This window comes from Heptranchias perlo, chromosome 9, assembly GCF_035084215.1.
Source record: "Heptranchias perlo isolate sHepPer1 chromosome 9, sHepPer1.hap1, whole genome shotgun sequence".
Classification (NCBI taxonomy): domain Eukaryota; kingdom Metazoa; phylum Chordata; class Chondrichthyes; order Hexanchiformes; family Hexanchidae; genus Heptranchias; species Heptranchias perlo.
The window spans coordinates 12,384,346-12,407,713 of record NC_090333.1 but is presented as its reverse complement, the minus strand read 5'-3'; the positions used below and the strand labels follow the sequence as shown (position 1 = coordinate 12,407,713).

At 43.1% G+C, this 23,368-nt stretch overlaps 1 protein-coding gene across 6 annotated transcripts in view; it reads right to left on the bottom strand.

Annotated features, from left to right (window-relative positions):
• fubp1 (far upstream element (FUSE) binding protein 1) overlaps window positions 1-22,950 on the bottom strand; it is a 42,649-nt gene extending 19,699 nt beyond the window's left edge. For 5 of the 6 annotated variants that reach the window (XR_010963820.1, XR_010963822.1, XR_010963821.1 and 2 more), the window contains exons 1-11: window positions 22,773-22,950; window positions 13,721-13,811; window positions 12,452-12,487; window positions 10,183-10,219; window positions 8,987-9,036; window positions 2,874-2,945; window positions 1,283-1,340; window positions 813-975; window positions 609-707; window positions 392-502; window positions 32-134 (exon numbers count right to left, since the gene is read on the bottom strand). Coding sequence is in view for 3 of the 6 variants with exons in the window: in XM_067989850.1 (XP_067845951.1) it covers window positions 32-134; window positions 392-502; window positions 609-707; window positions 813-975; window positions 1,283-1,340; window positions 2,874-2,945; window positions 8,987-9,036; window positions 10,183-10,219; window positions 12,452-12,487; window positions 13,721-13,811; window positions 22,773-22,874 (922 nt within the window). In the remaining 3 variants the exon portion in view is untranslated. The remainder of the gene's footprint in view (window positions 1-31; window positions 135-391; window positions 503-608; window positions 708-812; window positions 976-1,282; window positions 1,341-2,873; window positions 2,946-8,986; window positions 9,037-10,182; window positions 10,220-12,451; window positions 12,488-13,720; window positions 13,812-22,772) is intronic. The other variant, XM_067989851.1, reaches the window with a different exon arrangement.
• Between the last annotated feature and the right edge of the window lie 418 nt (window positions 22,951-23,368).

Here is a 23,368-nt window from a genome sequence, read left to right as displayed (position 1 = left end):
TTGCAGAACTGTTAGGTTGTATTAAGTTCACCTGGTTTGAACTGAATCCTCACACCAGCATCGTTCTGTATCTTCTTAATCATTTCTCCACTTCTCCCTATTACAATACCAACAGCAAATCGAGGTACGGGGACCTAACAGAAAACATAATTAGTATGCACTACAACAAAGAGACCCTATGGACAAGGCAAATAATGATTATAAATAACATTGCCCAAGTTTGCCTGTAAAAACAATGCATCAAACTTGTCAATACAGTAAAAATTAAATACAAGCCAACCAAATTAACGTGATCAATGAAGCTCAGTAACTCTGTTGCATGGAATGCAGGCTCGGGAAAAGGTGTCCAACCTTCAACCCATTTTGCTTGGTCAGTACGTCTTGTACTTACATCCAATGCTTCGTTACTTCCTCCCAAACGGGATCCATACTCATTACGTTGCTCTCTAAAACCACCTTGGTCTCTGTCACGAATTAGATCCATCACCATGTCCTTGGCTTGCTAAAGCACACAATAGAAGAAGATTTAAACTCGTGTTCATATTTTCCAGTCGTTGGTAATACTAACACTTAAAAAAAAAAAGTTAGGGAAAAATGTTGCATCCTACCTGTACTTTGTATGGATCTCCTGTTATGCGGAGGGGTTTGTCTGTTCCTGTTGGCTGAGGTCCATCTTGAATCATCACCATCTTGACTCCAGCGCGTTCCTATTTTGCAACAAAACAACTCCATGTTCCCACCTTTGCAAGTTTCTTTAAGTACCAGGTCTCAGCATTACGAAACAAAGCAACATCAGTAAACATAACTCTTACCTGCAATTGCTTGATTGTTTCTCCACCTTTTCCAATAACAAGCCCAGCCTTGCTTGCAGGAATCATGATCTCCTGCACTGCAGTACCTGGTCCATCCCCATGATGTGTACCTGGACCAATTCGGCCCCTTTCAACTATTTGATCAAGTAGCCTCTTGGCAGCCCTGGAACATCAAATGCATTAAAAAGGCGGTGCTTTAAGTGTCCCCAGGAATGAGGATGGTGGAGGGGGTGGGGGAGAAAGAGAGGAGGAAAGAAAAATCTTCATACGTCTAAATTACATCCCAATCCAGAATGAAACTCGAATATAAGATCGGTGAGGTAGCTGAAGAATTTTAGTTAACTGGACTGCTACTGCATAAACCATGCATACACACAATTGAACACCATGCAGTTATAATTGCTCCAGAGGTTATCATGGCATTATGGTAAGCACTATATGGAAATCACTGAATATCTAAGTACACTTACAGAATGGAATCAGGACTTCCTGTCAACATGCAGGATCTTTCTGGTAAACCACCACTGTCTGAAAATGAAATTTACATAAGGTCAGAGCATGTGGAGTCAAGGGACTAGTAGCAGAACAGAACAGATAGCAAACTGGCTAGAAAACAGAAAGTAGGGGTTAACAGTAGTTACTTAGACCGACCGGCGTAAGGTGGGAGGTAGTGTTTCACAGAAATCGGTGCTGGGATCACTGTTCATCATTTACATAAATTATTTTGACTCAGGAATCGGAAGTACATCATCAAAATTTGGGGATGACACCAAATTGGGGAGAAGAGTTAATACTGAGGAAGACGGCAACAAAATACAAGACATTAACAAACTTGCAGAATGGGCTTGTAAATGGCAAATTAATTTCAATATGGACAAGTATGAGTTGGTGCATTTTGGTAGGAGGAATAAGGAGGCCATCTACAGCTTGGAAAGTAAGAGTGCAAATGAGATAGTGGCAGAAAGGGATCATGGGGTACAGATTCACAAATCATTAAAAATAGCAACGCAGCTCAACAAAGCCATAAAAAGTGCAAACAAAGCACTGGGGTTCATTTCCAAAGGAACAGAATTCAAAAGCAGAGAAGTTCTGTCAAATTTGTATAGAACCTTGGAGAGTACTGTGCACAGTTCTGGTCTCCATATTACAAAAAGGATTTAGAAGCACTAGAGAAAATGCAAAAAAGATTCATAAGGATGATACCAGAACAGAGAGGGTGCAACTATCAAAAAAGATTGAACCGGCTGGGGCTCTTTTCTCCAGAGAAGAGAAGGCGGAGAGGTTACCTCATAGAGGTCTTTAAAATTATGAAGGGTTTGATAGGGTAGATGTAGAGATGATGATTCCACTTGTAGCAGAGTCCAAAATTAGGGGCCATAAATATAAGATAGTCATTAATAAATCCAATAAGGAATTCAGGAGAAACTTCTTTGCTCAGAGTGGTGAGAATGTGGAACTCCACTACCACATGGAGTGGGTGAGGCAGATAGCATAGATGCATTTAAGGGGAAGCTCGATAAGCACACGAGGGAGAAAGCGATAGAAGGATGTGTTGACAGGGCGAGATGAAGTACGGTGGGATGAGGCTTGTGTGTAGCATAATCATCAGCATAGACCTGTTGGGCCCAATGGCCCATTTCTGTGCTGTAACATTTAATTTATACTAGCCCATGGTATCAAATATAGTTAACAAGTATGGTAATTGTGTTTCAATCAAGGAGAAAGCTAAATCAAATCCTTAGTTCACAGTAACATGAACAAAAATTAGCAAGTTTGGAGTAACTAACATCTTTGTAGTCCAAATCCTGAATTAGTTCTTAACCATCTCTGCTCACCTAATTCCAATGGATGTATATAGTGTTTCTCTAAAAAGTGCTCTATTACAATTTGCCCAGACCCCCAAGTTATACCTTAGTAACAGGTAACTACAACCAAACAACTTCTCAACTATATTTAAAATCTAAATACACATAATAAAACTAGGCTTCTGATTGAGTGTTAATTCAATTCAAATGACACAAACATCACAAAAAATAAATTGAAAGATGAAGAAAATCTTACCAGGCGCTATCTGTACTTTGCACCCAGACTCTTGCTGTATACGTGAGATCTGCTCCCCACCTCTACCAATTACTAAAAAAAAGAACATTACTTTTAATATTATGTCCTGAATTAAGAGTCAATAGTTCATCAAAACACAATTTTAAATCAAAGACAATCAAAAATTTGCTTGTGAACACAGTCCTTCTCCATATACACTAGGTTGCAAAAGTATCAATCCTTCCCAAGCTTGTAATTAATTCTGTGCAAAACAAATCAGCAATTCTTACCCCTTTCTATCCAACCCCAGAGCTATCCATAGAACTTTTGGTTATAAACAGTGTTTGCAAACACTATTTCTAGATGACAGATTGGATTGGGGGTGGGGGGTGAGGAGGCAGAAAGAAGGTAGGGAAAAAACTGAGTGGAGGCCAAAGAGAGGAAGGAGTGGACAAAGACAGAGATGAGAAGGAAAGACTGGGGGGGGGAGGGGTGAAGGAACAGGACAAATGAGTGCGCAAAAGAAAAAAGACACGGCCCCCTACTTCAAATTTCAAGAAGGAATGAAACAGGGGTGAGGTAGGAGACTGATTTTCTCACTGACTGCATACATTTCAGAACGAGACACATAGTAGAGGGTAGTATGAACTACTGAAACTTCTACTATTTTCTAACAATGGACCAGTGCTAACATGTCTGCATTGACTCACAACCAGACAGAATAATCTTACTGACAAAACAGACCAATCTGGCCCTAATGCTTTTATACTATAGTTCAACACTCCTGTTAACATATTGCAAATTTCTACCAAGCAATTTTTATAAACGAATTCTGTTGAAGGAAGTAACATACTTTAGATTAAAATCTAGTCAATCTGGGAGAGTCGAGGCCTCACCCAGAATAGAGGTTTGATTGTCTGCACTGAGTAAACTGATATCACTCACTCAGTTCTAGTGAATCCTCCTGAAACTGGGTGTGCGTGCATGTCAGGAAAGGATGGTCCAAGAGTTGGTTGTGATTTGGCGCAGCTACCAACCCTTGTTGCTCCTGCTTTCAGAGTGGCGATTTGGACAAGGTGGTGGAAGAGGGCAACTGGCACCCATAAAATTGCACACCAGCGGCAAGCGAAGTCTTCAAGGGGAAGTGCAAGAAAATGGAAAAGTGGGGAGGTGTGGAGAAATATCTCCCAGGCATACAGGTTATTTGAAATGGCAAACTGCCTGCATATGTAAACAAAACTACTTGTTTCAAACAGTGCAGCATTTAAGAATCTAAAATTTGTATCAACTTGCATTTATTCAATGTAGAAAAAACACCCCAAAAGCAATTCCCAGAGGTATGATCAAAAAATGGATACTAAGCCCAAGTAGGAGATATCAGGTGGGGTCGCTAAAAGCTTCAGAGGCGGTTTTTAAGGAGGGTCTTAAGGGGAGGTGACTGATGTGAAGAGGAAGGTAGAGAGTGGTTTAGCAAGGGAATTCCAGAGCATGAGGTCTAAGCAGCTCAAAGCACAGCCAACAATGGTAGGGAGAAGCAGAGGAAGAGCTTGAGTTGGGGTGGGCATTGGCATGGTCAATGACTAGAATTTTAAATTCAGGACGTTTGGGGGAAAGGCAGGGGCCACTATAGGTCAGCGAGGACAGAAGTGTGAAGGACTTGGTGCAGGATAGGATATGGGCAGCAGAGTCTTGGACGAGCTGCAGTTTAGAGGGGGAAAGATGGCCGGCCAGCCGGAAAAGAATTATTTTGCGTCTACAGCACAGAAAGAGGCCCAACTGGTCTTTGCTGGCATTTATGCTCTACAAAAGCCTCCTCCCTCCCTACTTCATCTACCCCTATCAGCATACCCATCTATTCCTTTCTCCTTCGTGTGCTTGTCTAACTTCCCCTTAAATGCATCTATACTATTTGCCTCAACTACTCCTCTGGTAGCTCTTTCCACATTCTTACCACTCATCGGGTAAAGTAGTTTCTCCTGAATTCCCTATTGGATTTATTAGTGACTATTTTATATTTATGACCTCTAGTTTTGGACTCCCCACAAGTGGAAACATTTTCTCTACGGCGACCCTATCAAACCCTTTCATTATCTTAACAACCTCTATCAGGTCATCCCTCAGCCTTCATTTTTCTATAGAAAAGAGCCCCAACATGTTTAGCCTTTCCTGTTAAGGTATCATATCCCTGTAGATCTTTTTTGCACCTTCTCCAATGTTGCTATAGTCTTTCCACAATATGGAGACCAAAACTGTGCACAGCATTCCAAGTGTGGTCTAACCAAGATTCCATACAAGTTTAACATAGCTTTTCTGCTTTTCAATTCTATCCCTCCAGAAATGAACCCCAGTGCTTGGTTTGCCTTTTTTTATGGCCTCATTGACCTGCGTCGGTGCTTTTAGTGATTTGTGTATCTGTACCCCGAGGTCTCTTTGCTCCTCTATCCCATTTAAATTATCCAAGCAATATGTGGCCTCTTTATTCTTCCTACCAAAATGTACCATCTCACACTGAAATTTGTTTCCCAATTACATGCCCATTCTGCAAGATTAATAACATCTTCTTGCATTTTAACATTCCTTTTTATTAACTACATCCCCCAATTTTGTGTCATCCGCAAATTTTGAAATTGTCCATCCGACTATCGAGTTCAAATCGTTAATGTAAATTGTGAACAGTCCCAGCACTGATCGCTGTGGAACACCACTTCCCACCTTCTGCCAGTCTGAGTAGTAACCTTTAACCCCGACGTTTTGTTTAGTAGCCAGTTTGCGATCCATTCTACTTGTCCCGACTCCACATGCTCTGACCATAGTCATGAGTCAACAATGAGGTACCTTATCAAAGGCCTTTTAAAAATCCAGATGTTACATCCACTACATTACCCTTGTCTACTCTGTTACTTCTTCAAAGAATTCAATAATGTTGGTCAAGCATGACTTTCCCTTCTGAAATCCGTGCTATTATATTTTTGTTTTCTAGATGTTCTTCCATCACATCTTTGAGTAAAGATTCTATTATCTTTCCCACCATCGACGTTAAGCTAATTGGTTTATAGTTCCCTGGACTTGTTCGATCGCCCTTTTTAAATATAGGAATTACATTAGCTGTCCGTCAGTCCTCTGCCACTATTCTCTTTTCAAATGAATTTTTATATACATGTAATGGTGCCTCCGCTATCTCTTTCCTAACTTCTTTTAAAATGCACAGATGCAATCCATCTGGATCAGGGGTTTTATCCTCTCTAAGTTTGATCAGTTCATCAACTATCTCCCCCCTTTCCATCTTAAATGTCATTATACCCGTTTTGATCATCTTTTCTAATGTCATGCCCACCTCGTTAAGATGCCCTGGTAAATACTGAGGCAAAGTAATGATTCAATATTTCTGCCATTTTGCTGTCATCACCTGTGAGTTTATCTTGTGCATCCCTTAGTGGACCTATCCCTATTCTGATTTTTATTTTGTTATTTATCTTTTTATATTCCTGGGTTAATTTAATTCAGTAGTTCCTCTTTGCTTTCCTAATTGATTTTTTGACATCTTTCCTTGTCATCCTCTCCTTTATTGTCTATATACTTAAGAGTGTGCCTCTTTTTAAAGTTTCAATTTTACCTGTATTTTTTTATTCATCCATGGTGTTTCATTATTGGCTAGTTTGTTTGTTTGTTTTTAAAAAGAGGAACATATTTTTCCTGAACTGTATTGATCACTGTTTTAAATATTTCCCATTGCTGTTCTAGGTCTGTCAAAATTCTTTCCCCCAGTTTACATTCCCTAGTTCCACACTCATCCCCATAAAATTTGTTTTCCAATCTATTACTGTGGTCTTCGTCTTACTCACGTCTTTCTCAATCATTATTTGAAACCATATTATGTTATGATCGCTATTGTCTAGATGTTCCCCTATGCTTACTTCTCTTATCTGCTCTGGTTTATTTCTGGATTCCTCTCTTCTTGGGCTTCTCACATACTGGGTAAGAAAGGAGTCATGTACACACTAAAAAAACTCAATTCCCCTATCTCCTCTTGCTGGTTTATTTGGGAGTAGTTGAAATCTCCCATGATTATTATTCGATGTTTTTACTCATTTCATACACTTGCCTACATATTTCTTCCTCCACTTCCCTTCCACTATTAGGTGGTCTGAAGAATATGCCCATTAACATGATCAATCCCATTTTATCCTTTGTCTCAATCCATTTGGATTCTGTTTCTATCTTAATGTTTTTTTTATTCGTTCATGGGATGTGGGCATCGCTGGCGAGGCCGGCATTTATTACCCATCCCTAATTGCCCTGGAGAAGGTGGTGGTGAGCCGCCTTCTTGAACCGCTGCAGTCCGTGTGGTGAAGGTTCTCCCTCAGTGCTGTTAGGTAGGGAGTTCCAGGATCTTGACCCAGCGACGATGAAGGAACGGCGATATATTTCCAAGTCGGGATGGTGTGTGACTTGAAGGGGAACGTGCGGGTGGTGTTGTTCCCATATGCCTGCTGCTCTTGTCCTTCTAAGTGGTAGAGGTCGCGGGTTTGGAAGGTACTTATGTCCCTTTTTTCTACTGCCATTATGTCGTCTCTAATTAGTATAGCTACTCCACCCCACCTTCTTCCTTCTCTATCCCTTCCAAATACTTAACTGCCAGTACTCTTCTTCATATTACCATGTTTCAGTTATCCCGACTACATCTGGCTCCTCGCTACGAATTACTGCCTCAAGTTCTGTTTTGCATGCTGTGTACATTGCTGTAAAAGCAATTTAATTTGCTTTTAATAATTGTTCCCCTCACTGTATTTTTAACAGTCAGTTTGTACTCAAGTTCTATAACTGTTTGTTCTCTGACCATTTGTTACCCTTGTACCATACCTTGATCTGACCTTTATTCTCACCTCCTATTTCTTTTATCTTCAGACTTATTTTTCACCAGATTCCTCCCCCTTTTTACTATTTTAAAGATCCCTCCCCCCGTTTTACTAGTTTAAAGTCCCATCAACAGCCCTATTTATCCTTTCCACTAGTGGACCCATTCTGGTTCAGGTGGAGCACATCCCAGAGGTACAGCTCCTTCATGTCCCAGTATTAGTGCCAGTGTCCCATGAAATGGAACCCCTCCTTCCAACACCAGTCTTTCAGTCATGCATTTACCTTTCTGATCTGTTTATCCCTATGCCAATTAGCACGTGGCTCGGGTAGTAGCCCCGAGATTACCACCAATGAATTCCTGTTTTTTTTACTTTAGTTCCTAACTTCTGGTATTCCCTTAGCAGAACATCCTCCCTTTTCTTTCCTATGTCACTGATCCCAACATGGACCACGACAAATTCCTCTCCAGCTGCTCCGAGATATCCTTTGCATCATGTAGGCAACACACCCTTCTGGACACTTGATCGTGACTGCAGAGGGCACTATCTATCCCCTTAATTATCAAAACCCCTATGACTACAGCCTTTATATTCAGCTCTCCCCCACCCACCCCGGACTGCCTCCTGCTCCATGGTGCCACGGTTAGCATTCTGGCTGTCCACCCCGCATCCTTATCCTCACAGGGAGCAAGTACATTTACCTGTTGGAGAGGACCTGTGTCTGTGGGACTTCCTTCTCTATCTCCCCTTGGTTCCCTTTACCCTGCTGACTAACAGTCACATTCTCCCCTCCCTGTACCTGTGCTTTCCTCTGAGGTGTGACTGTACTCTGGTGAAAACTATCCAAAAATTCCTCCCCCCCCCCCCCCCCCCTTACGTGACTGGAATAGTTGGGTATGGAGATGACAAAAGCACATACGAGACCTTCAGCTGCAGATGGGCGGAGGCAGGCGATCTTACGGAGGTGGAATTTGACAGTCGTTGTGATGGAGAGGATTTGGGGTCAGAAGCTCAGCTCACAATGCAGAGTTTGCCAACAGTCTGCTTCAAACTGAGACTGGCAGGGGGGGTGGATTGCGTCAGTATCAAGGGTATGGAGTTTGTGGCAAGGGCCGACAAAGATAGCTTCAGTCTTTCCCAAAGGAAACTGCGGGTCATTCAAGACTGGATGTTGGACAAGCAGGCTGATAGCAGAGGAGGGGTTGAGAGGAGTGTCATCAGCATACATGTGGATACAAATCCAAAATAAAAAATATATTTTTTAATACATTTACTTACTAAATCCAACCATACCATCAGGCACTTTGTACTCCTCTGTTGCAATTGACCTAAATTTTAAAAAGTTCAGAAATTAGCCAACACCAATGTTCCCTACAAAATTTAGTTGCTCTCCATTCTGTTCCACAGCAGTCATTCTACATATAGTTCTCATCCAGTATCATTTTATTAAAAGATTAGTTGCTTCCCTAATTACTCAATTTGTTTATGGCATTGAGTAAGTGAGCCACAGAGATCAGGAATATCTCAGCTTTACTCCATCCAGTTTATACAGTGTTAGCTTAGTGACTGGTACCCAGTGTTACCTTAGTGTTACCCAGTGGCTGGTACAGGAAAGTGAGCATATGTAGATGTCATTCAGGGGAGAATTTGACTCAGCCGTGATGTAGCTTGCCAACACTCTTGGCTCACATGTGAAGGAGTGTCATTTGGGCAAGGTACCAGCAGCTGCCCCGTTTTAGCCAAAAAAGAGAAAAAATTTATTGTTGTTCTGCAACATTTTACTTAGGAACTTATTTTTAAAACCCTTTTCTGGAGTCAATTAATCTTAACTATGACAATACAATTACACAACTGGACTATTCACCAAAATAGCTCCTTATGACAGAAATATTGCCCAATAACATCGCTTAAACCATTGTTAGTTTTAGACCAACCTATTAGCTAATTTTGTTAATTTGTTAAAAAGATCATGCATTGGTGTTTCCTATTGCAGGACAGGACAGCCACAGAAATAAAAGTTCTGTCACTTCTAGGCAACCCAATGGAACAAATGCACTGCTTTGTTAGTGTGTATACTTACACACACATTTTTAAATATTTAAAATAGGCACTGAACTATGTCCATGTGCCCTGGTTCAATTATGTCCTTCTCTCTAACTCCACTTGACCTGACGACTACACTTGGTCTTGATTCTCCATGTGTAATGCCACAGGCAATCGACGAGTTACATATTGCCAATGTTAGACAAGCCTCAAACCTGTATTTATATAAAAGTTTAGAAACAGGGTTGGCTGGGACCCATTACAATTCCACATCCTTACCCTATGTAGCTATGGTGTTACATTACACAGTACTTTTAAAAAAAACTATATTAAGTCAAGTAACACTAGCTACATGAAATTACATGATTCATACAGTGCTAAGCAGTACCTTATGATTCACTGTGTAAAAAGTTAATAAATTTATTCCATACCTCTGTTGATGCATTGCAGCTAATTGTGCTCCAAATGCTTGAAGGAAAAAAAAACACATATCAACTGAAGATCTGTCCATGACTGCAAAAACAGAGCTTTGATTAAACGTAAGAAAATGCAGAGCAAGAAAAGGTCAGACAACAACTTGCATTTATATAGCACCATTTAACATAGTAAAATGTCCCAATGTGCTTCACAGGAGCATTATCGAACAAAATTTGACAATGAACCACGAGATATTAGGACAGGTGACCAAAAGCTTGATCAAAGAGGTAGACTTCAAGAAGCGTCTTAAAGGAAAAGAGTGAGAGGCGGAGAGGTTTAAGGAGAAAATTCCAGCGTTTAGGGTCTAGGCAGCTGAAGGCACGGCCGCCAATGGTGGAGCGATGAAAATCAGGGATACGCAAGAGGTCAGAATTGGAGGAGCAAAGAGGCCTGAAAGGGTTGTAGTGGGTTAAAAAGATAGGTTGGGGCGAGGCCATAAAGGAATTTGAAAACAAGGATGAGAATTTTAAAATCAAGGTATCGCCAGACTGGGAGCCAATGTAGATCAGTGACCATAGGGGCAATGGGTGAACAGGACTTAGTCCGAGTTAGGATACGTGTTATAATGACAATCAGTCCAGCTCCATGCAGAGTTCATGTATGGTTATTCTATCATGCACTTCTCTCCCACAACTGTTTATTCCTTACTTTAGGGAACATTGATTTTAATCCCCTACATCCCCAAAAACCCTCTCACAGATGGAAACAGTTACTCGATTGTACACTCATATGCTGTCAGGATTTCAGTATAGCATGGGTGAATGTTTTTTTTTAACAAAGTTCACTTGAACGGTGAGAGAACACCCAACAGTTGCAGGTCAGTCCTTTGCAGTGATGGGGTCAATTAAAAATTAATTAAGATTATCGCACCAGCAGTATATCACTACGTTAAAGTGCAACTGAGGGAGTGCTGCACTGTCGGAGGTGTCGTCTTTCAGATGAGACATTAAACTGAGGTCCCGTCTGCCCTCACAGGTGGAGCTAAAAGATTCCATGGCACTATTTTGAAGAACAGTTCTCCCCAGTGTCCTGGTCAATATTTATCCCTAAAACATAAAACAGATCTAGTCATTATCACATTGCTGTTTGTGGGACTTTGCTGTGCGCAAATTGGCTGTCACGTTTCCTACAAGTGACGATACTTCAAAGGTACTTCAATGGCAATGAAGCATTTTGGGACGGCATGAGGTCATGAAAGGCACAATATAAATGCAAGTCTGTCTTTCTTTTCTCTCATCCAAGATAGAAATTTGTGAAGAATAAAACGATGCATGAAGAGGTTGCAAATTTAGATGAACTTTACTCAAACTGGAAAGCTAAGTAAGACTCGCAAAATGATTTGTGGGATCACTCTCTAGAGCACATTGCTTTAATTCTGGAAATGGGACATCAGAGCGGATGACCAATTCTACTTTCGAAACCAATTGCCATTTACAAAGAAAAAAACAGGTTACTCCTGTGAATTGTGAAATTATTGTTCACCTTTTCACCGTGAGGATCAGACAGTTTCATGATCACGTTTTTAAAAAAAAACTGAATTCAGATTATCAGACTGCCATGGTGGGATTTGAATTTGCTGAACATCAGTTTCAAAAAATGATATATCATGAGGTAGTGAACTACAATTACAATACTTTAATTCATTTTTAATTAAGATTACTGTAAATTTTTTAATGCTAATTTTATAATGATCCTCCACTTGATAATCCTGAGCTGGTTTCCAGTATTTCCCATTTTTATTACAGGTCACTGGAACATTTAAGGGCCGCACAACTATTACCTGGATATGGTTTGCGGAATAGTATTTCAACTGGCTGCAAGAGTCTGCTCAATCAACTCAATCCTTTTGGGGAGAATGAAAGTTTCAGTGCATATGTAAATAAATCAGCTTTAAACTCATTATAAATTAGTATGCGATTTTCCCAAAATAGAATCAATGAAGGTGGCTACTAAATCCATTGGCCTGAGCTGGTACCAGTTCTTCAACTGGAGCTATTTAACGTAAATCCCATTTCTCTGAATTTAAGTGGTTTGAATTAACTTTGCATACAGGTATTGGAATCAAGTTGACCTGACCTGCATGTCATAAAATGTGTTCATAAAACAGGAGAGAGAGCAATCATGCAAATTATTTCTTTCCTCAATACAATGAGTGGGAAAGAATCTCATTCTAGTGCAATTGGAATGCAAAAAAATTTCTTCCACTGGAGAATTATGACTTACGGTCATTCTGGGCAACTTTCTTGGTGTCTGGTTGATCTGCAAAACAAAGCATTTTTCTCAACTGATGCACACAGCTGCTCCACTGCACCAGTGGAGTGAAATTGATTCAATGAGATTTTTAGTGAAGAAAACGAAATATTAACTACTTTTCCCATCACAGGACTGTAATGCCAACGACATTAGCAGCCCTCAGCAAGAAATAAATCTGGATCAATACTGCACCAATAGTAATTTAAAAATTAAATACCACATTTGTCCAAAGCGTGTCTGCTGGTGACTTTTAAAAAAAAATGTATTACCTGCCAGTAACGGAGTGCCATCAAGTAAAACTCTTCCCATTTTCATACAATATTTTAGGACTATACTAGATCCATGTCTAAATATTACACACAGATAACTAATAGTTACCTGCTTTTGAAAGGAGAGGATGTCTCTCCACGTACTTGCTCACATTCAGACTTGCCCACACATTAAAAAAAAATTACAACTATCGGTTCAAGCATCGTCAAGACTTTTCCTTAGGACAAAACTTCATTTTTGCTTAGCAAAAAAGCCAAGAAGATTTTGCACTGATCCTTAAACTGACCCCAAAAAATCTCTAGAACTGAGAATGAACAAGGCTATTGTGACTTAAAAAAAATCTTAGTGAGGATTCTCACAGCAGAATGATTGGTGCAAACTAATTAGCTGCAGCAAAACTCTGAACAAGGAAAAGCTCCGTCATTGTTCCCAGATTTCGCAAAGTTTTAAATCAGAAAATTTGAGCAAAGTGGCAGAACAAGTGGCATCAACGTGGAAGATGCATTTTCCATATACCTAGGAAAAAAGTCGTAAACATTGACTTGTGTGGATCCAGGTATTTGTGCGAGTGTAAGTGATGATATTCTGGTTAACCCATCAAAAACAAATACTACACAGTAATATCAATTACTCTTCAACTTCCTGGATCAAGCATAGCTCACGCTATAATGTATGTCCTCATTCTGTCATACAATGAGTTTGAACTTTGGTAATTTAACCAGCTTATAATAAATTGAGCTAATGTTTTATGTTAAAGGTGCTATAAAAGTGTACGCTATTGTTTGATGTTATCTTTCCATCATCCTTGTATATGAAGAAATACACTGACTCTAATTTAAAAGCTGACCAGGCAGTAAATAAACAAAAATCTCAACTATAACTTTCCCCAAAACCTAATTCATGATACAATACCAGATTAAATGCATTGATAAGAGTTTAAGGACATTAAAATAACTTCTAAGGACTCACCTCCATCTTCCAGGGGCCTTTTCTGTCCACCGTATCCATAGTCAGATGTATTTATTGCCGTTCCTGTATCCCCACCAATTTTTGCTGCGATCTGCAGTAAAAACACAATCAGCAAGTGATGTTTTGAGGTGCCAATTATTCAGCATTTCCCTTCCTCCCCAACTCACACCAGGGTACAGTTCCACGGGTGCCAGGAGCCCTTTAGACGTGGTAATTCTTAGTGTGAGCGCCTAGACAGGGGCAGGCAGGTAATCCAAAATATAGGAACTTTCCACTCCATTATTGCGATACTGACTCCACCTGCACTGGTAGCAGAAAACAAGGGCAGGGAAAGGGGAAAAAAAGAAACAAAACAGGTGGGAAGGAATTAACCCCCAAGTCCTACTGCTTTTCCATTTTAAAAAGCATTGATGAATTTTTATGCTCAAAGTGAAGGAGGTTAGTATATACTAGTGACCATTGCAGCTTTTCCAAGTGATATTCTGAATTACTGTTAGGAATACCCACACCCACTGGGTACTGTATTGGGACTAACCAATCTCATTTCACACAGACTCACTTAAGGCCCCAAAATTTTAAATCTATGTTTTTGATCTGGACCAAAGAAATCTTATGAACCACAACCTGACCCTCTAATGAAGATCTGATGCCACTATAGATTGCAGGCCAACATTAATTCTACAGGATGACATTCAACCCGAGGACTTGATACATTCAAACAGGTGGCATTCCGAGCTTTCCATCGTAATAATTTTGAAGATATTTATAAATTCTTCTATACAATCACCCACTATAGACTTTCTGTTCAATAATTATGGGTGTATCAGTAAGATGACCAAGAATAGAGCGTGCTCTATGATCAGTAGGCACAATGATATAGAATCATTGAATGATACAGCATAGGAGATCATTCGGCCCATCGTGCCTGTGTTGGCTATCCAATTAGTCCCACTCCCATGCTCTTTGCCCATAGACCTGCAAAGTTCTCCTTTTCAAGTATTTATTCAATTCCCCTTTGAAAGTAACTACTGAATCTGCTTCCACCACCTTTTTAGCCAGTAATGTACTGGATCATAAGAACTCGCTGTGTAAAAAAACTCTCATTTCCCCCCCTTGAATTTTTTTGCCAATTATCTTAAATCTGTGTCCCCGGTTACCGATTTTTTTTAATTTACTGATTTCATTTGTATAATTTGACTTAGAATCATATGTAGAAAGCCAGCGGAACTATGACTATTGTCAATAAACCAATGCAGCAGGAACATGACCTCATCTCTTACTGTATGTGAGATCGAGATCTGCATCAGCTTCTGAAAACTTACCTGGTGGTTTTTCACGCCGCCTCAGTGCCATACAGTCAAATTGTGCAGAAACTGATATGTGGGTAACAATTCTCAGTTTCTGCACAGCACCACCCAATGACAGCAAACTACAAAACACATTCAATATTGTCATTTACACCACCCAGTGGCTAGAATTGAGCATGACAACACTAACCTAGACATTGAAGAGGATTTAATGGATTTTCTGTCACCCTCCCCAAGTGACTGTGTTAAAATGAGCTAGGCTCCAAACAACTCGTTAAAACGTATTTGAGTGAATATTTTGAATTCAACCATCATAGTTTTGATGAATAAAAACATTTTCAACAGAAGGTTCAAACTCAAAATATTAATTTGTCTTCTCTTTTTTCAACTGCTGCCACCTGTTGTGTACATCGGAAATTAGAGGGCCATAAAAGACCACTGAAGACCATCTGATTGGTGACAGGATAGTTCCATCACTTTTTGTTTTTACTTTAGATTTCTGGATTTCTTACCTTGACTGCTTTTAGAAATGATGTGGAGATGCCGGTGATGGACTGGGGTTGACAATTGTAAACAATTTTACAACACCAAGTTATAGTCCAGCAATTTTATTTTAAATTCACAAGCTTTCGGAGATTTTCTCCTTCCTCAGGCAAATGTTTCAAGATCTCCTTGAAGCCTACGCATTTATACATATTGAACAATAAAACATGGTGTTTACAGACTGCCCCTGCAACTGCCCGTTGCCAAGGCAATCACCGTGTTCAGACAGAGAGGTGTTACCTGCAGAACCTCCGAATACACATTCAACAAAAAAACAAACAGGGAAAAAAAAACAGAGAAAAAAAAACACAGAGAGAGGCAGAAACATCCGGAAGGCAGAGAGAGCCAGCAAATGACCCATTATATTAAAAACAGATAACATTTGTTCGCTGGTGGGGTAACGTGTAGCGTGACATGAACCCAAGATCCCGGTTGAGGCCGTCCTCATGGGTGCGGAACTTGGCTATCAATTTCTGCTCGACAATTTTGCGTTGTCGTGTGTCTCGAAGGCCGCCTTGGAGTACGCTTACCCGAAGGTCGGTGGATGAATGTCCATGACTGTTGAAGTGTTCCCCGACTGGAAGGGAACCCTCCTGTTTGGCGATTGTTGCGCGGTGTCCGTTCATCCGTTGTCGCAGCGTCTGCATGGTCTCGCCAATGTACCATGCTCTGGGGCATCCTTTCCTGCAACGTATGAGGTAGACAACGTTGGCTGAGTCACAGGAGTATGAACCATGCACCTGGTGGGTGGTGTCATCTCGTGTGATGGTGGTATCTGTGTCGATGATCTGGCATGTCTTGCAGAGGTTACCGTGGCAGGGTTGTGTGGCGTCGTGGACGCTGTTCTCTTGAAAGCTAGGTAGTTTGCTGCGAACGATGGTCTGTTTGAGGTTGGGTGGCTGTTTAAAGGCGAGTAGTGGAGGTGTGGGGATGGCCATAGCGAGGTGTTTGTCCTCATTGATGACATGTTGAAGGCTGCGGAGAACATGGCGTAGTTTCTCCGCTCCGGGGAAGTACTGGACGACAAAGGGTACTCTGTTGGTTGCGTCCCGTGTTAGTCTCCTGAGGAGGTCTATGCGATTTTTTGCTGTGGCCCGTCGGAACTGTCGATCGATGAGTCGAGCGTCATATCCCGTTCTTACTAGGGCGTCTTTCAGCGTCTGTAGGTGTCCATCGCGTTCCTCCTCGTCTGAGCAGACCCTGTGTATTCGCAGGGCCTGTCCATAGGGGATGGCCTCTTTGACGTGGTTAGGGTGGAAGCTGGAAAAGTGGAGCATCGTGAGGTTGTCCGTGGGCTTGCGGTAGAGTGAGGTGCTGAGGTGCCCGTCTTTGATGGAGATTCGTGTGTCCAAGAAAGAAACTGATTCTGAGGAGTAGTCCATGGTGAGCTTGATGGTGGGATGGAACTTGTTGATGTTATCGTGTAGTCTCTTTAGTGATTCCTTGCCGTGGGTCCATAGAAAGAAAATGTCGTCGATGTATCTGGTGTATAGTGTTGGTTGGAGGTCTTGTGCAGTGAAGAAGTCCTGCTCGAACTTGTGCATGAAAATGTTGGCGTATTGGGGTGCGAATTTGGTCCCCATGGCTGTTCCGTGTGTTTGGGTAAAGAACTGGTTATCGAAGGTGAAGACATTGTGATCCAGGATGAAGCGGATGAGTTGTAGGATGGCTTCCGGAGATTGGCTGTTGTTGGTGTTGAGTATTGATGCTGTCGCAGCGATGCCGTCATCGTGGGGGATACTGGTGTATAGTGCCGAGACGTCCATCGTGGTGAGAAGTGTTCCTGGTTCAACTGGTCCGTGGGTACTGAGTTTTTGTAGGAAGTCTGTAGTGTCACGACAGAAGCTGGGGGTTCCCTGTACGATGGGTTTCAGGATGCCCTCGATGTATCCAGAGAGGTTCTCACACAGGGTTCCGTTGCCTGATACGATGGGACGTCCGGGTGTGTTGGCTTTGTGTATCTTTGGGAGGCAGTAGAAGTCTCCCACGCGGGGATTACGTGGGATGAGAATGCGTAGGATGCTTTGAAGGTCTGGATCGAAGGTCTTGATCAGTTTGTTGAGCTGGTGGGTGTGTTCTTTGGTCGGATCTGCGGGTAACCCGCAGATCCGACCAAATGGCTTTTAGAAATGGCTGCTGAAACACATTACATGGAAAGGTGGTGGAAAAAGGGCCAATAAGTTACATTAAAATTATTTCGGTCACCAGGAAAAGGGCACAGAAAAATGCTTCTGGACTGAAGTTTTCATTTCTTCCCATCCCCGGTACTTCACTTGCATAAACAGAGAACGAGAAATTCTAAACTCAAAAGCATACTTAGGGCGATGAATGTCTGCAAACCTTGTTGTGGAAAATCTCTGCTTATTATCATTGCTATTTTTTGCTGCATACAGTTGTTGACTCCAAAACAATTGGTCCCGAGTGTGATGGTAGCACATAGTAGCCAATCATGGAACGATTAAAAGTGAGCTATAGCCACTTTGGAAAAGGGACTACAAATTAAGTACGGCTGGTCACTTCAATCATAGGTCTGTGCTTGTGCATTAATGATTATGAATACCGAGGATGCTTCAATACTCTTATTAACCATGCAAGACGACTCTCCCTGGTCTCTAAAGAGTAGCATCTATCGCAAAAATTTCCAAAATGGCAACTAAGTTCATGAATCTCTCAGCTGTAAATATACCTTGATTTAGAAGTATGCCGCATCAAAAAGCAGATATTCAGTGCACTGCTGCTGTAAATCGCAGAATGTGGCAAATTTGTGCCGTTACTGTGCTTGCACTAATTTTATTTCACCAGCTAAATGAGTGATTTAAAAAAAATAATTCTGATCATACAGCCATAGACTGAATGCCAATACTACAATCATAGAAAGGTTAAAGCATGGAAGGAGGCCATTCAGCCCATCGAGTCCGTGCCAGCTCTATGCAAGAGCAATCCAGCTGGTCCCACTATCCTGCCCCTATCCCTGTCGCCCTGCAAATTTTTTCCATTCAAGTGCTTATCCAGTTCCCTTTTGAAGGCCATGACTGAATCTGCCTCCACCATCCCTTCTGGCAGTGCATTCTAGATCCTAACCACTCGCTGTGTAAAAAAGTTTTTCCTCATGTCATCTTTGGTTCTTTTGCCATTCGCCTTAAATCTATGCCGCCTGGTTCTTGACCCTTCCGCCAATGGGAACAGTTTCTCCCTATCTACACTGTCCAGACCCTTCATGATTTTGAATACCTCTATCAAATTTCCTCTCAACCTTCTCTGTTCCAAGGAGAACAACCCAAACTTCTCCAGTCTATCCATGTAACTGAAGTCCCTCATCCATGGAATCATTCTAGTAAATCTCTTCTGCACCCTCTCTGAGGCCTTCACATCTTACCTGAAGTGCGGTGCCCAGAACCGAACACAATACTCCAGCTGTGGCTGAACCATTGTCTTATAAAGGTTCATCTTGACTTCCTTACTTTTGTACTCTATGCCTCTATTTATAAATGATGTGGAGATGCCGGTGATGGACTGGGGTTGACAATTGTAAACAATTTTACAACACCAAGTTATAGTCCAACAAATTTATTTTAAATTCCAATCTTACTATAAGGCTGAAACATGGGATGAATTTTCATTGGGCGTTTCACATCGATAAAATAGGTCCTCGGACTCTTAAAAAATCAGGTTCTCTCTCTTTTTTGGGGGGGGGGGGGGTTTGTATATTCAGTGGCCTTTTAGGTGACACCTTTCTGTCTGCTCACTGTGATTGCCTTGGCAACGGGCAGTAATCACCAGGCATTGTTCTGTGATTTTCAAATGCGAAGGATTCGAAAATTTCATTTCCACACCGTTCACCTGACGAAGGAGGAAGCCTCCGAAAGCTTGTGGAATTTAAAATAAATTTGTTGGACTATAACTTGGTGTTGTAAAATTGTTTACAATCTATTTATAAAGCCCAGGATCCTGCATGCTTTTTTAAACCGCTTTCTCAACCTGCCCTGTCACCTTCAACAATTTGTGTACATATACTCCCAGATCTCTCTGTTCCTTTACCCCTTTTAGAATTGTGCCCTTTAGTTTATATTGCCAAGACCTGCACCGTGATAATCCATGTATTTCAATTCACAGCCTACTTCCATCTCGGGTTTTTTTTCATTAGAATGCAGATTATGGGGTGAAATGATAGAAGTGTTTAAAATTCTGAAAGGATGAGTAGACGGAAACAGATTGTTTCCAGTAGTTGAGGGGTAAAGGAGGGGCCAAAAATACAAGATGAAGTTGTACAAGACTTAGAATATAGCGCAGGAGAAAAAAGATGTGAAGCTGTGAAATTCACTTCCAGGATTAGTGATTGAGGCCAAAACTGTTAACATTCATGATTGGTCAAAAATGTTTAGTGCAAAAATGCTGTCATGGATTGGTTAGCACAAAGGAAGATGGTAGTGGTTGTTGGAGGCCAATCATCTCAGCCCCAGGGCATTGCTGCAGGAGTTCCTCAGGGCAGTGTCCTCGGCCCAACCATCTTCAGCTGCTTCATCAATGACCTTCCCTCCATCATAAGGTCAGAAATGGGGATGTTCGCTGATGACTGCACAGTGTTCATTTCCATTCGCAACCCCTCAGATAATGAAGCAGTCCGAGCCCGCATGCAGCAAGACCTGGACAACATCCAGGCTTGGGCTGATAAGTGGCAAGTAACATTCGCGTCAGATAAGTGCCAGGCAATGACCATCTCCAACAAGAGAAAGTCTAACCACCTCCCCATGACATTCAACGGCATTACCATCGCCGAATCCCCCATCATCAACATCCTGGGGGTCACCACTGACCAGAAACTGAACTGGACCAGCCATATAAATACTGTGGCTACGAGAGCAGGTCAGAGGCTGGGTGTTCTGCGGCGAGTGACTCACCTCCTGACTCCCCAAAGCCTTTCCACCATCTACAAGGCACAAGTCAGGAGTGTGATGGAATACTCTCCACTTGCCTGGATGAGTGCAGCTCCAACAACACTCAAGAAGCTCGACACCATCCAAGATAAAGCAGCCCGCTTGATTGGCACCCCATCCATCACCCTAAACATTCACTCCCTTCACCACCGGCGCACTGTGGCTGCAGTGTGCACCATCCACTGCAGCAACTCGCCAAGGCTTCTTCGACAGCACCTCCCAAACCCGCGACCTCTACCACCTAGAAGGACAAGGGCAGCAGGCACATGGGAACAACACCACCTGCATGTTCCCCTCCAAGTCACACACCATCCTGACTTGGAAATATATCGCCGTTCCTTCATCGTCGCTGGGTCAAAATCCTGGAACTCCCTTCCTAACAGCACTGTGGGAGAACCGTCACCACACGGACTGCAGCGGTTCAAGGCGGCGGCTCACCACCACCTTCTCAAGGGCAATTAGGGATGGGCAATAAATGCTGGCCTCGCCAGCGACGCCCACATCCCGTGAACGAATAAAAAAAACGGTCGGTTTCCGTGATGTAACTTGTATGTATTTCTATACATCTATGTGTTGCTGAAGAGATTCAGAAGAGGAGGGATGTAAGAGGATTGAACGAGTGGCCATTGGCTAGGTTAGTGCTGAGGAATCTAACCCTCAATAAAAAGTTTGAGTACCCCCAATTTGGTTTCGGTTTCTACCCTGCACCTCAGTTGTGGGGAGCAGTTACATAGAGTAAGCGGAGGAGCATTAGTCACCAAGTGGCCCAGATTGCAAAGAGACACTTTTACCGGTTTACTGATGCAATGCTGCTTTCATATGGGTACGAAATGTTTTAGTCCTTGCATTATGATGGTGTATCCTGGTGATTCTACAGTGCTCCAACATTACATAGGAACAAGAGTAGTCCATTCGGCCCCTTGAGTCTGTTTTGCCATTCTTAGATCATGTCTGATCTGTGCCACTATTCCATTTACCCACCTCTGATCCATAACCCTTTGTATGAAGTGCTCGCTTTGATTTTACTCCTGAATGGCCGAGCTCTAATATTAAGATTGCATCCCTTTGTTCTGAATGCCCTCTCTCCCCCCCCCCTCAAGGGGAAATAGTTTCTCTGCACCTACCCCTTTAATCATTTTAAACACTGTAAATATGACAATGGAGATATGCGTGCTCAAGTTTTCGTGCAATCAACGTGCCACTGAAATTCGATCGCCAGTCATTTAGTAGCGTCAACCGGATTTAAAGATCCACATATGGAAGATAAACCCCCAGGACAGTCATCAGACCTGAAATTGGGGGGAGGGGAGTAAATCTTTGAGTGATATCAAAAGATGGTGTTGGGGGGAATTTTATGTTCTTGTTTTAAAAAAATCAATCATCTCTCGATCTAAAAAAACATTTATAAGGGGTCTTTCACGACGTCCCAAAGCGCTTTACAGCTAACGACGTACTTTTTCTTTTTTTTTAAAAAGTGTAATAATGTGGGAAACGCACAGCAAGATCCCACAAACCATAAGGTTTCGTTCTATTCAAACAGAGGCTGGCGGGACAGTGTGACAAGGTTGGGGGGGGGGGGGAGGGTGGAAGAGAAAGAAAGACAACATGTGCTTCCCTCCTGGAAAATCGGTGAAAATTGGAAAGACGACTTGAAAACGGCCTGAAATGAGGGAGGGGGGGGGGGGGTGCAACTTCAAGACGACAAAAGAAGTTGCCTGGTGAAGGGGGAAAAGAAAGAGGATGATCCGTACAAACCTGGGACCCTAAACATGCTTCTCTTCCCCCCCCCCCTCACCACCACCACCAAAAATAGACCGAAGCTGATTTCCCCGATGAGCGCGAATGAAAGTGTTTCCCACCCCCCTCCCCTCCCCGCCTAGATCAAGTCGGTCTGTGCGGAGAATGAATGGCTCCCGGCCTAGGCCTCCCCCTATTGTTAAAGACGTGCTCCAGCTCTGCCCCTCCCCCCCCCCCGCCCGCCCGCCCGCCCCTGCAAGGCCGGGGACTCACGCTCCACCAGCCTGTTTAATCGGCGACGCTTCCCCCCCCCCCCCTTTCTCCTCATCATTACCGGCCCGAGAGATCGGACCCAAGGACCGCCGCAATTTTCACTTCAAAGCCCCGCCAACTCCCCTCACAGAAGCCGGGCCTGGTCGAGTCGAGTCGAGTCTCCTCCTCCTCCTCCTCCTCCCGCGGGCTCCTCACACTAGGCCGCCGAGCCCGCGGCTCCCATTTTAAAAGCCCCCCCCCCCCACCATTTTCACCCACCTGCCTCGCCCTCTGAAGAGCATCGGCGAAAGCGTCGTTCTTAAAGCTGCCACCGCCGCCTGCTAACGCGTTGGGAGGCGCCACCGCTGAGTACTCGGCCATGTCCGGTGCTGCGAAGGTGCCGTCTGCCGCCGAACTCGGAGGCTGCTGCAAAATGGCCGACCCGCTTTGACCCACGGGAGGAGAGAAAGAGAGAGAGAGGGGGGGGGGGGGGGGGGGAGAACGGGACCGGTAGCTAACTCTCGCGAGAAATCGGTGGGGGTGGGGGGGGGGGAGCTGACCCCGCCCACGATGGGCGGGGCCAAGACTAAACTCTCGCGATGTTGCGGGTTCATGAGGGGAGGGGTAGATCTTGTTAAAAAAAATCTGCAGCTGGGATTGATCCACTGAGGGAGGAGGGCCCAGGGGGCTGGGGGCTGGGATTGATCCACTGAGGGAGGAGGGCCCAGGGGGCTGGGGGCTGGGATTGATCCACTGAGGGAGGAGGGCCCAGGGGGCTGGGGGCTGGGATTGATCCACTGAGGGAGGAGGCCCAGGGGGCTGGGGGCTGGGATTGATCCACTGAGGGAGGAGGGCCCAGGGGGCTGGGGGCTGGG